Source organism: Cynocephalus volans, chromosome 13 (genome assembly GCF_027409185.1).
Source record: "Cynocephalus volans isolate mCynVol1 chromosome 13, mCynVol1.pri, whole genome shotgun sequence".
NCBI lineage: Eukaryota > Metazoa > Chordata > Mammalia > Dermoptera > Cynocephalidae > Cynocephalus > Cynocephalus volans.
Genome location: NC_084472.1, coordinates 32,062,911 through 32,076,344, shown reverse-complemented (window position 1 = coordinate 32,076,344; position 13,434 = coordinate 32,062,911). Strand labels below are relative to the sequence as shown.

Sequence of the window (13,434 nt, the reverse complement as noted above, 5' to 3'; positions counted from 1 at the left end):
AACCTTCTGAAGAAGGTCCCCAGAGGACTGGATTCTGTCTTCTCAGTCTTGCAGCTCTGATGAGTCAAGTCACCCAGGGGAGAATGGAGGTGGCAGCTTGGGCTGGTGGATGCCACTGGTCCTTCCTCAATGCTCAGCACAGAGCAAGCAGACAAAAACCACAGCTGCTTGCTTCTCCCAAAGGGAGGGAAAGAATTAGTAGAGATCCCCAGAATCTCTAGCCAGGCTGATTTGTGGTGGGTCTTCTACTGTTGAGGCTAGCCTGTGAAGACTGGAAGAGGTGCTTGTTTTGTCTAATGCACAGACACCAACATAGAGTCAAGGAAAATGAAGAATCAAGCAAAAATGCTCCAAACAAAGAAACAAAATAAATTTTCAGAAACTGACCCTAATGAAACAGTTATATAATTTACCTGACAGAGAATTAAAAATAACTCTCACAAAGATACTCACCAAGGTCAAGAGAACAATGCATGAACAAAGTGAGTATTCCAACAAAGAGATTTAAAATATGCTTAAAAGTACCAAACAGAAATCATAGAACTGAAGAACATAATAACTAAACTGAAAAATTTACTAGAAGTGTTCAATAGCAGACTAGATCAGCAGAAGATAGAATGAGCAAACTCAAATACAGGTCACTGGACACAATTCAGTCAGAGGAGCAAAAAGAAAAAAAGAATGAAAAGAGTGGACAAAGCTTAAGGAAATTATGGAACACTGTTAGGCAGACCAATATACATGTTATGGGAGTCCAAAATGGAGAAAAGAGAGAAAGAAAGAAAAAGAAGAAAGAAAACAAAAACAAAAACAAAAACAAAACAGAAAGCTTATTAAAAGAAATAATGTCTGAAAACTTCGCAAATTTGAGGAAGAAAATGGACATACAGATTCAAGAAGCCCAAAGGACAACAAACAAGATGAACCCAAATTAGTTCACAGCAAAACACATATAATCAAATTGTCAAAAGTCAAAGAGAAAGAGAATTTTGAAAACAACAAAGGAAAAGCAACTTGTCACATACAAGGGAACTCTCATAAGACAATAAGTGGATTTTTTTCAGCAGAAACCTAGCAGGCCAGACAGAGTGGGATGATATATTCAAACTAGTGAAAGAGAATTAAAACAGCCAACCTAGCAAAAGCTGAGGGAGTTCATCACCATTAGATCTGATTTATAAAAATATGTTAAAGGGGCCGAGCCCGTGGCGCACTCGGGAGAGTGCAGCGCTGGGAGCGCGGCGATGCTCCCGCCGCGGGTTCGGATCCTATATAAGAATGGCCGGTGCACTCACTGGCTGAGTGCCGGTCACGAAAAAGACAAAAAAAAAAAAAAAAAAAAATGTTAAAGGGAATTCAAGTGAAAACAAAAGAACACTAAACAGTAACACGATAGCATAACAAAGTATGAAATTCATTGGTAAAGTACATATATAGACAAATAAATGATACTCTATTACTATAGTAGTAGTGGGTAAATCCTCAATTAAAATTGGGGACTTCAACATTCCTCCTAGTAATCAATAGGACTAGTTGGCAGAAAAATCAGCAAGTATATAGAAATACTGAACAATACTGTCAACCAACTGGATTTAATTGACATTTATAGCACACTCAACCCAACAACAGAAGAAAACATATTCTTTTCAAGTACACATGAAATGCCCATGGAAATAGATAATATGCTTGGTCATAAACCAAACCTTAACAAATTTTAAGGAATTAAAATCATATAAGGTATGCTTTGTCTTTGGTAGAATTTAGTGGAATTAAACTAAAAATCAATAATATCAAGAAAATCTCCAATCATTTAGAATTTAAACAACACTTATAAGTAATCCATGGGTCAAAAGAATGTAAGGAGAGCAAAGAGTACATGAAAAGATGCTTGACATCATTACCAATAAGGATATGAAAATGAAAACCAAGGTGTGATACCACTACAAATCTAATAAAATGAATAAAATAAAAAACACTGACAGTACCAAGGGCTAGCTAGGCAAATACGTAAATGCTTTAAAATTCATACAGGAGAACAAAAGGCCAAGAATAGCTCAGACAATTTGGAAGAATGAGATATCAAGACTCATTCTATAGCTCTATTAATAACATTGGCATATTGGTTCAAGGAAAAATAAACCACTGGAACAGAATAGAAGACTTATAGCCAAGAAACACAACCATGAATATATGGAAATGTGATAGATTACACAAGTATAGCTACAAGTAAAGGGGGCAATTGGAATATTCTACAAATGGTAGATGGGGTGGAGAAGAAAGATGAGTAATGTCCAGGAGAGGAACACAGGGAATTTCATCTGTATCTGCAATTTTAAAAATTTCTTTTTAAAGAGAAGAAAAAGGAGGAGAAAGAAGAGGAGGAGCTGAAAAAAATGTGGCCAAATGTTAAGATTTGCTAAAATTGGATGCTGTAATCATGTATTATTCTCTATACCTGTGCTGTCCAGCACCGTAGCCACTAGCCACATGTAGCTATTTAAATTAATTAAAATTAAGTAGAATTTAAAATTTATGTGGTTACTAAAGGCTGTGAAGGGGAGGAGGGAAGGGAAAGGTTGTTTAATGGACACAAAATTACAGCTAGGAAGGAAAAATGAGTTCTAGTGGTGTACAGTAGTGCTAGGCATCTACAATTAACAATAATTTATTGCATGTTTGCAAATGGCTAGAAGAGCAGAGCTCAAATGTTCTCATCACAAAGAAATGATAAATTTTGCGATGATGAATATGCTAAATACCCTCATTTGACCATCACACATTGTAATACATGTACTGAAATATAACTCTATACCCCATAAATATGTATAATCGGTATGTGTTAATTAAAAAAATTAATTAAAAAAAATTTTTAAGTACAGTTCTGCTGCCCATTAGCCACATTTCAAGTGCTCAATAGCCACATGTGGCTGGTGGCTACCAAAATGGACCATGAAGATGTTGAACATTTCCATCATCACAGAAAGTTCTACTTGACAAAGCTGGTCTACACTTTTCTATGTGTTAGATCATTCATAATAAAAACCAACAAGGAAGAATTAAAGCCTGCAGTACATATTATGATGAGGGAAGGGAATTTTTAAAATGGAAGTGAAAAGGACATCTTATAATTCCAAAGTTTATACCTCTTTACTTTCTGATTGGAGTCAGATCATTATGTCTCCTCAGAAATTTCTCAGACAATAGAGGAACAAACTATTTGTTGTCTCACCTAGGCACCCTTTCACTTACTTTAGGATAATATTAATACATGGTAGAAGGAAGGCCATTGTTTCACTTTAATATGAGTATGACAGAAGCTCTGGACAGCTGCTCTGTGAAAATGAACCAGTTTTCACACCTTGGGCTTTGATGACCATGACCCTTCGCTGCAGGTCAATGATGGGCTGGATCAGGCAGAGCCGCCACTCCTGCTTCTGACTTAGGCAAATTCCGTTGTGATTCACAACCATCCAGTTCCGGTCATACAGCAGCCCTTGGTTTCCTAGAGGCCACCTGGTCACCTAAACAAAAGGGTAGGTGTATTTTAAGCCAGGGCTCCTGACAGATGATCTTGACTTTATTGCACAGTGGCTGCACAAAAACAGATGGACTTCATGAATTCAGCACACACTCTTGAAGGAAGAAAGGGAGGAAGAGAAGAAAGTACAACAGAGAGGACGATGCAATGGTGTAGAAGCTGGATCCCTCCCATTCAGCCTCCAGATCCACTCTCCATCCTTCTCCACTTCCTCCTGTGTTTTAAGTGGATGATTCCTGTGCATGACACAGTACTCAAAGAGTTCGAGTCTACAGGGAAAAGTAAGTCTCATCCCTATCCGTCTCCAGCTTCCCTCCCCACGGGTGTCCATTGCTCCTGCTTTTTGTATATCCTTCTGCAATAGTGGATGTCTCTCTAGGTATATCCAGAGAGTACAGACATAATTCTTGCACAAAGAATTTCTACAAAATTAAAATACAAAATACCCAGTGCCCAGATCTTGCTTTCTAATACCATTTTCCAGTAAAAAGAACGGGGACTCCTTGGAGAAATGGCTGATTCTAGGGCTGGATTAGGGAAAATGCATGATGAGCCAGGAGCATCTTGTAGTGTCAGAAAAGTGAGGAAGTGCTCAAAAGACAAAACAATGGCGTATGTCAAAGGGATGCAGGAGAAGCCACAGAAAGCATGCCCGATGCCCAAAGCTGGAAGAACTCAAGATAATTACAATATAGCATTTGATTATAACCCAAAGTATAAAATAAATATCCATGAGTTTTTATGCTGATATAAATAAGTGATTGAATAAATAAATGGGGAAGAAAACCAAAAGGCCCATATGGAAGAATTCCAAATATCTATGTAAATACTCCCCCTTTGAGGAGATGAAGCATCACTCCCCACCCCCTTAAGTGTGTCCTATACTTAGTAATCTGCTTCCAAAAAGTACAGTATGGAAAGGAGGTGGGGAAGAAACTTTGCAGTAAAGAAGTACGGCAAATGCTACCTCAGCCAGGTGATACAGGTTAACAGCAACAAGTCCTGCCCATGGTATGTATCCTGATATAATACAACAAGAATGACACTTTATGCCTGAATCTTCCTCCCAAAAAACCCATAACCTCAGTCTAATCATGAGAAAGACATCAGACAAACCTAAATTGAAGGACATTCTAAAAAATACCTGACCAGTACTTCTGAAAATGTACAGGGTTATCAAAAACAAGGAAAGTCTGAGAAACTCTTACAGCCCAAAAGAGCTTTAAGGAGACATGACAACTAATATGACATTCTGGATGGGATCCTGGAACAGAAAAAGGACATTAGGGGAAAACTAATAAAATCTGAATAAAGTATGAAGTTTAGTTAATAATAACGTGTCAATGTTGCTTCATTAGTTGTGATCAATATACCATAGTAATGTAAGGTGCTAACATTAGGGCAAACTGGGGGCTGGTTATGGGGAGACTCTCTGCACTATCTTTGCAACTTTTCTGTGAATCTAAGACTATTCTAAAATTTAAAGTTTATTTAAATATTAAAAATACAAATTAACTGAATCTCTTTCATTTGGTTGAAATATATTTCAACCAAATATATCAAAGACATGACAGACAAGGTAAGACTGAGGAACTGTTCCAGATTGAAGGAAACTAAACAAACATGGCAACTTTATGCAGCACATGATACTGAATGCAGATAGCACTAGGACAATAGGGACAATCGGAATGGCTGAATGGGGCCTGTGCATTAGATGCAAATTGGGTCAATGGAAATTCCTAATTTTGATGGTTGTACTGGGGTTGTGTCAGAGAGTGTTCCTGTACTTGGAATATGTACACCAGAGTATTAAGGGGTAATGAAGCATCATTTTGCAACTTATTCTCAAATGATTCAGAAAAATCAATAATCAGAGAATCCAAGTGAAAGGTACGTGGGAACTCTGTGTACTATATCTCTGCATTTACTCACATTTAAAGTCATTTCAAAATAATGTTAAACTTTAGTTTTTCTAAGTTGTGACATCAGTAAATAATGTCACTTTTTTGTATCTTTACTGGCAAGGGTAGCAAGGCATGCATTGCAAGGACATCTGTGACCAGTACTAAGGCTGCAACTCTAATCCTGGACCCCTCCTGGACCCACAACAGAGAAGCCCCTGCCTCAAATGATATCCACAGTTCTCCTCTCCTGGTCTGATGGAGGCAGTTAGGACTGGACTGCAAGTGTTAAATGCTTCTGGTGCCCGTGAGTGGGCCAAAGATCATGAGCCAAGGATCATGGACCTCAGAACATGACCCAGGCCCCAATCATGCCCCTGCATGTATTTCCAGAATGGCCAGTCCCTGGCTACTAGGAGGAGCTGCTGACACAGGCTGGCATACCTGGTCTCTAGCACTATGGCCCAGTTAAGAGAAGATGCTGGAGATATCGGTCTCTCCTATCATCCATTCCCCAAAGTGCTCCAAATGCTGATGATTCCCAGCTTTACTCAGTAGCAGACCCACCCTGCCTACTCAACATTCACAGGCCCTCTGACTTTCCATGGGCAACGCTGGCCTCCCGATGCCCGCTCAGGCTTGCTGCTCCCCCAGCTCTTCAGCGCCACCACCCTGAAGCTCAAGCCCTCCCACGCTGCTTCCTCACCCGCACACCCCACACCCATCCATTCCACTGCAAAGTGTTTCTTGGCTTTTTCTGTTTCTCGCCACCTCCACTGCCATCACCTCAGTCCAGGGTGGGCAAACTACAGCCCACAGACCACATCCAACCACCTGCCACTTTTTTATCAAGTTTTATTGGAACACAGGCATCCTCATTCGTTTTTGTATTGTTCATGGCTGCTTTTGTGCTCCAACGGCAGCACTGAGTAGTTGCAAATAGAGACCATATGGGCCACGAAGTCTAAAATGTTCAGTGTCTGGCCCTTGTCAATCCCTGCTTTAAATCAACCCCCTATGGACTCTCGCCTGCACCACTGTGATGTCCCCTAAAGGGACTCCCTGCTTCCCCCCTCGCCCGCCCACAATCCAGTGTCCATGCAGTAGCCAGTATACTCTTTCTCAAACAAACATCAGATCAGATAACTCCCTTGTTAGAAACCCTTCAATAGCTCCCCATTCCACATAGAATAAAATCACCAAGCTGCACGGTCCTGAGTGATCCAGCCCCTGCCTACCACTTCTCATGCCCCCACCCTCCTCACCGCTCCCTGCCTCCAGCCACACAGCTTTCTTTCACTTCCTTCAAGGGACCAGGCTCTTCCTCGCCTCAGGGCCTCCTCACATACCCTTCCCTCTTTGACACGCTCTTCCCCTTCTCTCTGTACTCTTGACTCCCTGGCCTTAGAGAACATTTCCTGCTGCTCCCCAGAATAATCTAAGTACCCCAACCACCGAAATTCTACCTGCTGTACACCACCTTTTGCCTTCTTGGCCTTATCACCACGTATGATTCTATTGATTTGGGTGGTGTTTGGTCTTGTGTCTGTTTCCCTTCCAGGATGTACTCCCTGAGGACAGAACCATTTCTATTTTGCTTGTCACTGTCTGCTGGGTATTGGCCCAGGGCCTGGCAGGTAACAGGTACTCAGGATGCAGTTTTTGAATGAGTAGATGGATGGAAGACCTTGAGCAAGTATGAACCCTTACTGAGCTGCCTTGGATTGATTTGTGTTCCCCAAAGTCCATGTACTGAAGCTTAATCCCCACTGTACCTGTTGAGGGTTGGAAATCCTATTATACTATTTGAAAGTTGGGGCCTTGAAGAGGTGATTAGATTGTGAGGACTGTGCCCTAGTAAATGGATTAATAATGGTGGACATGGGCATGGTTCTGAGGGCTTTAAAAGGAGAGCATGTGAGAGTTTCTCTCTCTCTGCTCCACCATTTTGCCATGTGAGAACCTTGCATCACTGTCACCACCACCAAGGCTTTTACCGTAAGCATTCCCTAAACTTTGGACTTCCCAGCCTCCAAAACTGTAAGCAATAAATTTTTTCTTAGAAATTAACCCATTCCAGGTATTCTCTTATAAGCAACAGAAATGGACTAATACATGAGCCTCAGAGTCCTCATCTGTAAAATGTGATGTGGCTGTCTGACAGAACACAATCCATCTGTGAAAACCTTATGCACAAAGGAAACACAGAGTCCTCATCTGCCTCCATTCAGGAGGGAGGGTGAACTTGCTTGCCTATGGTCTCATCCTAGAGGACAGAAGCCTGGGACCATACTGAAATGCAGGCTGACAAACAGCCCTGACCTTAGTATGTCTGATCAGGAGCCAGACAGCCTGTCATCCTGGAGGCTCAGGAATCTGGGACTTTACCTGGGGCTTGGGAGACACACAGAGATTGTAGAATGATAGCCTTGGGTTGGCCACAGCCAGGAAGATTAATACTGGCTACCAGCCAAGGCAGGCACTCCTGTCCCCCAGGTGCAGGGATCACTGGCCAGCACGTTTGCAGACATAGCATGGTTCAGTTCTGCAGGGAGGGCTGAGTGGGACAAGTCACATAAAGGTATGGATCCGAGTTCAAATCCTTGTTCTGTCGTTAGCAGGTGACCTGGGCAAATCCTTGTTCTGTCATTAGCAGGTGACCTGGGCAAAGTGCTTAACCTCAATACCCTCTGGCTCCATATCTATAAAACAGAAATAACATCACTATCCACATCATACGATTGTTTTATGGATCAAATGAGACAAAGCATGGAAATGCTTCAGCATGGAGCCAGCACAGGCATTCAGTGAAAGTTACAGCTATAATTATTAACAATCCCTAGGTGTTCACCACTCAGAAACAGGGTCCTCTCAGGGGTTTCTGTAAGCAGAGTCATGTTCAAAAGTCAGACCACAACAAAAAAGGCAGAATGAGAACATCTTTGGGTACCACAATACTCTGACGTATGATTTCGATTTTTTGCATGCTTTTCTTCACTCTCTGCACTCTTCTTCACTTTATAAAAAAAAAAAAAATGTTACAGAGTAAACAAAGAGAAGCAGTTTCTGTGCTGAAGTGAAAGCCCTTACCTCAAATGCAGCACAGGATTTGATTGGGTAGAGGTAAAGGTTGGTGACAACACGTGGCCCAAGGTCCCCATCCAGGACTCCCGCAGCTTTCTCCAAAGGCATCTGCTGGGTTCTGGCGGCCTCATGCAGAGGTGGGCCCAAATCCATGGCATTCACAGCAGTGGACAAGTCAGTGCAAACCCCAGAGTCTGTGAGAGCATCTTCCTGAGTTAACAGTCCACATCTGCCTGTGATTGCGGGAATGTCCTGAGCCTCCCCCTCTGCTGACGTGGCTTCAGTCTCCCCAGCACCAGCCTGAGGGACAGGGTGGCCACCTGAGGAACCCAGGCAGGTAGCTATGATGAACCTGAGAAAGGTCTGGGCATCCTCCAGCGTAGACATGTATCCAAACGAGATCCTCACAGACCCTGTGGGATGCCCATCTATGAGGTCGACATCATCTCCACAGACATGACCAGCCTAGAAGAAAAGGGAAGTAAATCAGCAGAGTGACTCACTACCATTGGGTAAATTGAAAACAGTTTTGTAAACAAGTTTTGTTAATTTAAAAATTAACCTAGAAGAAAAAGACAGAACAAAAAAACAAAGGAAGGAAGGAAATAAAAACAAATAAAATTAACCCAGAACAGAACGGCAACACTAATATGTGCTGTGTGACTGAGGTGCAGTTCAGTTCCACACATACCAGGGTCCACTTTCTATACCTCACTTTGCTCACCTGCAAATTTGGGCCCACACCAATCTCAAGCTTCATAAAAAGCTTAACAGAAATACTTCATGGAAAGCATTTACCCAGAGCCTGGCACAGTACTGGCCACAGAGGGGTCAAAAGACAGACGAAAGTTTCAGAAGCACCGAGGGGACAGCCTTATGGTCTACCCAGGGCTGAGGCAGCTGCAACACCGCTGGCCATTCCCGTTAGCCTCTGTCAGCACCAAAGGGAGGCAGCATCCCTGAGAGCTGCTCCTTGACAAGACAAAGAGGCAGAGAGGCTGCCCCTAAGAATGACCAGCCTGGGACCACTGACCAGCCCAGGCCAAATTCAACCCGAGTGCTTGGCCAGGAGGTGGGGAAAAAAGGCATGTGGATTTCGGTCTCCAAGCCTGGCTGCTCGGTGTTGGTTACCGGTCAGCCTGGTGCATCGGGCTGCCCCAGACACCTTCCCTGTGCTGAATCCAGGCCAGTCACTCAGAAAGGGAGATAAGCATTCCACACAGTCAAACATTATATCTGGAACTGCATTTATTTGTGTTCTGAGCCTTTCCCACTCCCTCTCTCTCTCTCCTTCTCTCCTCTCCCTCTGCTCTCTCTTTTTATTTTTTTATTTTATTTTATTTTTTTTGTCGTTTTTTCGTGACCGGCACTCAGCCAGTGAGTGCACCGGTCATTCCTATATGGGATCCGAACCCGCGGCGGGAGCGTCGCCGCGCTCCCAGCGCAGCACTCTACCGAGTGCGCCACGGGCTCAGCCCTGCTCTCTCTTTTTAAATAAATCCCAGTTCACGGTTAGCTGGGATCTAGCATACACAATATTTAGTGGCCACCAAAAGAAATTCAGGTCAGAAAATATTCTGAAACAAACAAGGGCTCTTTGCCACTCAAACTCCTTATGAAATGGTTCAAAACAGGCTGTACCCTTAAATGAAAACCCTCAGCCCAGGGGAGAGACAGGAAGGGAGGATGTTCTGGGAGACGCAGAATCCTAGAATGTTGGAAGAATTCACTCTACACCCAACCCAGAGGTAAGCGAATTCTAGCTTGGAGGCTATACCCTAGGACCACTGAAGTAGTCAAGGGCATGTTCTAACACATCCCTTGCTAACACCCCTCTCTGCCTTTAAATTTTTGTCCTCATAGTAAAAAATGAATCAGAAAGTACTGCCATGGAGATGATATCTTGAAGCATTTTCTATTTCTGTTGACCCCTCTTTCCTTGGAGCATCCAGGGTGGGCTTAGAGAAAAGAGTCGCAGAGCCAGCCTCACCCCAGACATGTGACCAGCCACAAGTGTAGTTGGAGGTGTCACCACTGGGTCTTGCCAACCAGCATTTGCACCCCAGGGTCCTGCACCAACCTGAAGATGCTTCTTGACCATCTCGTCACTTATCCCGAGGTGCCTCTGGCAGGCTCCCGTGTTGCAGAAGCAGCCTGTTCGTAGGAGGATGTTGTGAAGACTGGCCATTTTGTTCACCTGTGGATTCAGCATGACATGGAACTAGCGTTACAGATGTCCAGGGTTACCCTGATTGCCTGAGTGAGAGCTCTAGATTAGCATTTGGACCTCTCTTTTCTAACAATAAAATGGTGATATGAGCCTGGAATTTTGTTCTAAAATGTCATGATCTATCATGGGCTTATTCAACATTGTTTATCCAGTTGATTACAGAAGTATGATTACGAAAAGTGAAAATATCAAACTCATGCAAAATTCCGAGTCCACGTGTTTCCAGTGAGGTTCAGAAGAACAACATTCCAGTGGGGCTGGGGACTCGGGGCAGCTCCTTGGCGTTGGCTGCCACAGAGTTTGATCCCAGAGCATACCCCATGAGGTGCTGTTCAGAGAGGCACCACCTCAGCTCCAGCTTGGACTGCAGGACTTACTGGGCTGATGCTGTGTGCTAATAATTTGCTTTTCCTCACTTCACCAACTTGGGTTTTAATCACAGAATTGCTGTTCAGCCCAAAGTTCCTAAGGCTCCTTCCTGCCCTCTGGAGGCTCTGGGAGGTAATTCATCTTCACTGGCACCCCTGGGGATGTTTGCCCCAGCTCCCCTGGCTGTGGGTCAAGGACTCCATTCCCCCAAGAGCCTGGGGGCCCAGTGAGGGCCCTTCACCTGGTGGCTCAGGTTGAACTTGGGATGGGGGAGAGTCACATAACTGCATTCAGGGAAACAAACACATCTTGCCTAGCTTGGTAAGCTGTGAAAATTTCTCCTTAGCAAGTCACGGTAGGGTGGCCAGAGGCAGCCGCAAAGGAGTACGGCGTCCTCTGCAGATCACCAGTGGGTCACCATACAGCCAGCCTGGACTCTCAGCTGTTATTGGTGCTTCCCATAGACCCCTGTCAAAACCATGGCTGTCTTCACTTCAGTTATCTCCCGTGGTCTGTCAGAGTGAGAAGAAACCATTCAGAGAATGTTGTTTCCCCCTTGGCTAACAGCTCAGAGGCATGGGGACCTGCCAGTGAAATTCAGGAGCTCCCTGGCTATGCCAGATGAGATGTGGCAGCACCACTGGGTCCAGCCAACTCCATCTCTGCAGTCACAGGGCAGCACACCCCCCCGCCTTACTCCCCAACCCAACTCCCACCAGACTGAACCAGAAGGCCCCCATGGCTGTCCTTCACCCCCTGGATTCAATGTTCCAGTTACCACTGCTGTGAAACAAGCTGCCCGAACTTGGTAGAACAAAACAATAACCATTTTCTTATTTTGATTGAGACAGTGGGTCAAGAATTCACAAAGGACACAGAGGAGATGGCTTGTCTCTGCTCTGTTATGTCTCGAGTCTCTGCTGGGAAGACTCCAAGACTGGCAGTGACCTGGCATCATCTGGAGACTCATTTACTCATGTAGGCGTCTGGTCCCCAGGCTGGGAGGGCTCAAAAATTAGGACCACCAACCACAGTGCCTGGGCTTGGCCTCTCCATGTGGCTTGGCTTCCTCACAGCAAGGCAGACTCAGGGTATAAGCTAGTAACTTCCATAGTAACTCAGGGCTCCAAAAGCAAGTGTCCCAGGGAACAAAGCCAACACAGCATTGCCTTCTCAGACCTAGCCTCAGAAGCCACTCAGTGCACCTTCATGGCATTCTATTGGTTACGAGCGAGTCACAAACCAGCCCAGATACAAGGCTAGACACATCGTCCCCAGCCCCTGTGGAAGGAGCATCAAGATCACACGGCAGAAGAGGATGTGGGAAAAGACACTGTGTAGCTGCACTGACCCTTTGTCCTAATTTCCCACTTATGAGCCAGTCTCCTCTTGCCCTCAGCCCTGGGGAAGCCCACATGGGCCCAGCTTGTGCCCAGCAGGGTTAGGGAGGTTGGTTGCTGTAACAGGATGAGCATGGCATCCAGGGAGGGGTGTGAAACCAGCCCAGCCACGGTGCACTGGGGTCCCCCAGCCCGGCAGATTTTGTGCACAACATTTATTGATCACTTACTTTATACCAGGTCCTGTGCTAAGGGATGTATATGTTGTATCTCATTTAATCCTCATAATAACAATATAAGCAGGATATATAGTTATCCCGATTTCGTAGAGTCCTGGAGAGCTTTAGTTAATTTGCCCAGGCTCACAAGGCCAGCAAGAGGCAGTCAGAATCTGACCCCACACACTCTTCCCCACCATGCACAGTGATTTCCAACAGTGGGGAGAATAAAATTAGAAGGCCAGGACATCAAAAGCAATAACCAGAACCTTCTTCAGAGAAAGCTAAATTCTTTTACACATCCCCTGAAAAAGAGACAGCCAAGCCCAAACGGGACACCATCTGACCTTTCCAAAGGCCATCAAAATCCTGTGGAATTCCCACACCGCGAAGTTCCCTTAGCTCAGGAAAACCATAACTGAACATTGCTGAACTGGGATAGCTGGCCATTCCTTAGCCATGGAATCTGTTCTGCAATGAGTTTCCTCTACCAACACAGAAGGAGTAACTCGCCCTGTGTTCAGCCTCAGGTAGGAGAGCTCCAGAGAACTCTCCTAGCACCTAAACAGGCAGCCCTCTCTCCCTCGTGATTCCTTCTCTTAGAGGTTTCTCCACCCCACCCCTCCCGCCTGCCACAGCACACTTCACAGCCAGCTGTTGCTCTCCTCCACCTCCTCCAGAAATACAAACTTATTTTACATTCCAGAATGAAATTTATTTTACCAATTACCTAGGATACCATATTTAAGAAGGT

General features: G+C 44.4%; 1 protein-coding gene across 1 annotated transcript in view; it reads right to left on the bottom strand.

Annotated features, from left to right (window-relative positions):
• MOCOS (molybdenum cofactor sulfurase) overlaps positions 1-13,434 on the bottom strand; it is a 50,711-nt gene that overhangs the window by 20,005 nt on the left and 17,272 nt on the right. The window contains exons 7-9 of the mRNA XM_063077337.1: positions 10,604-10,720; positions 8,530-8,988; positions 3,359-3,521 (exon numbers count right to left, since the gene is read on the bottom strand). Of these exons, the coding sequence (XP_062933407.1) occupies positions 3,359-3,521; positions 8,530-8,988; positions 10,604-10,720 (739 nt within the window). The remainder of the gene's footprint in view (positions 1-3,358; positions 3,522-8,529; positions 8,989-10,603; positions 10,721-13,434) is intronic.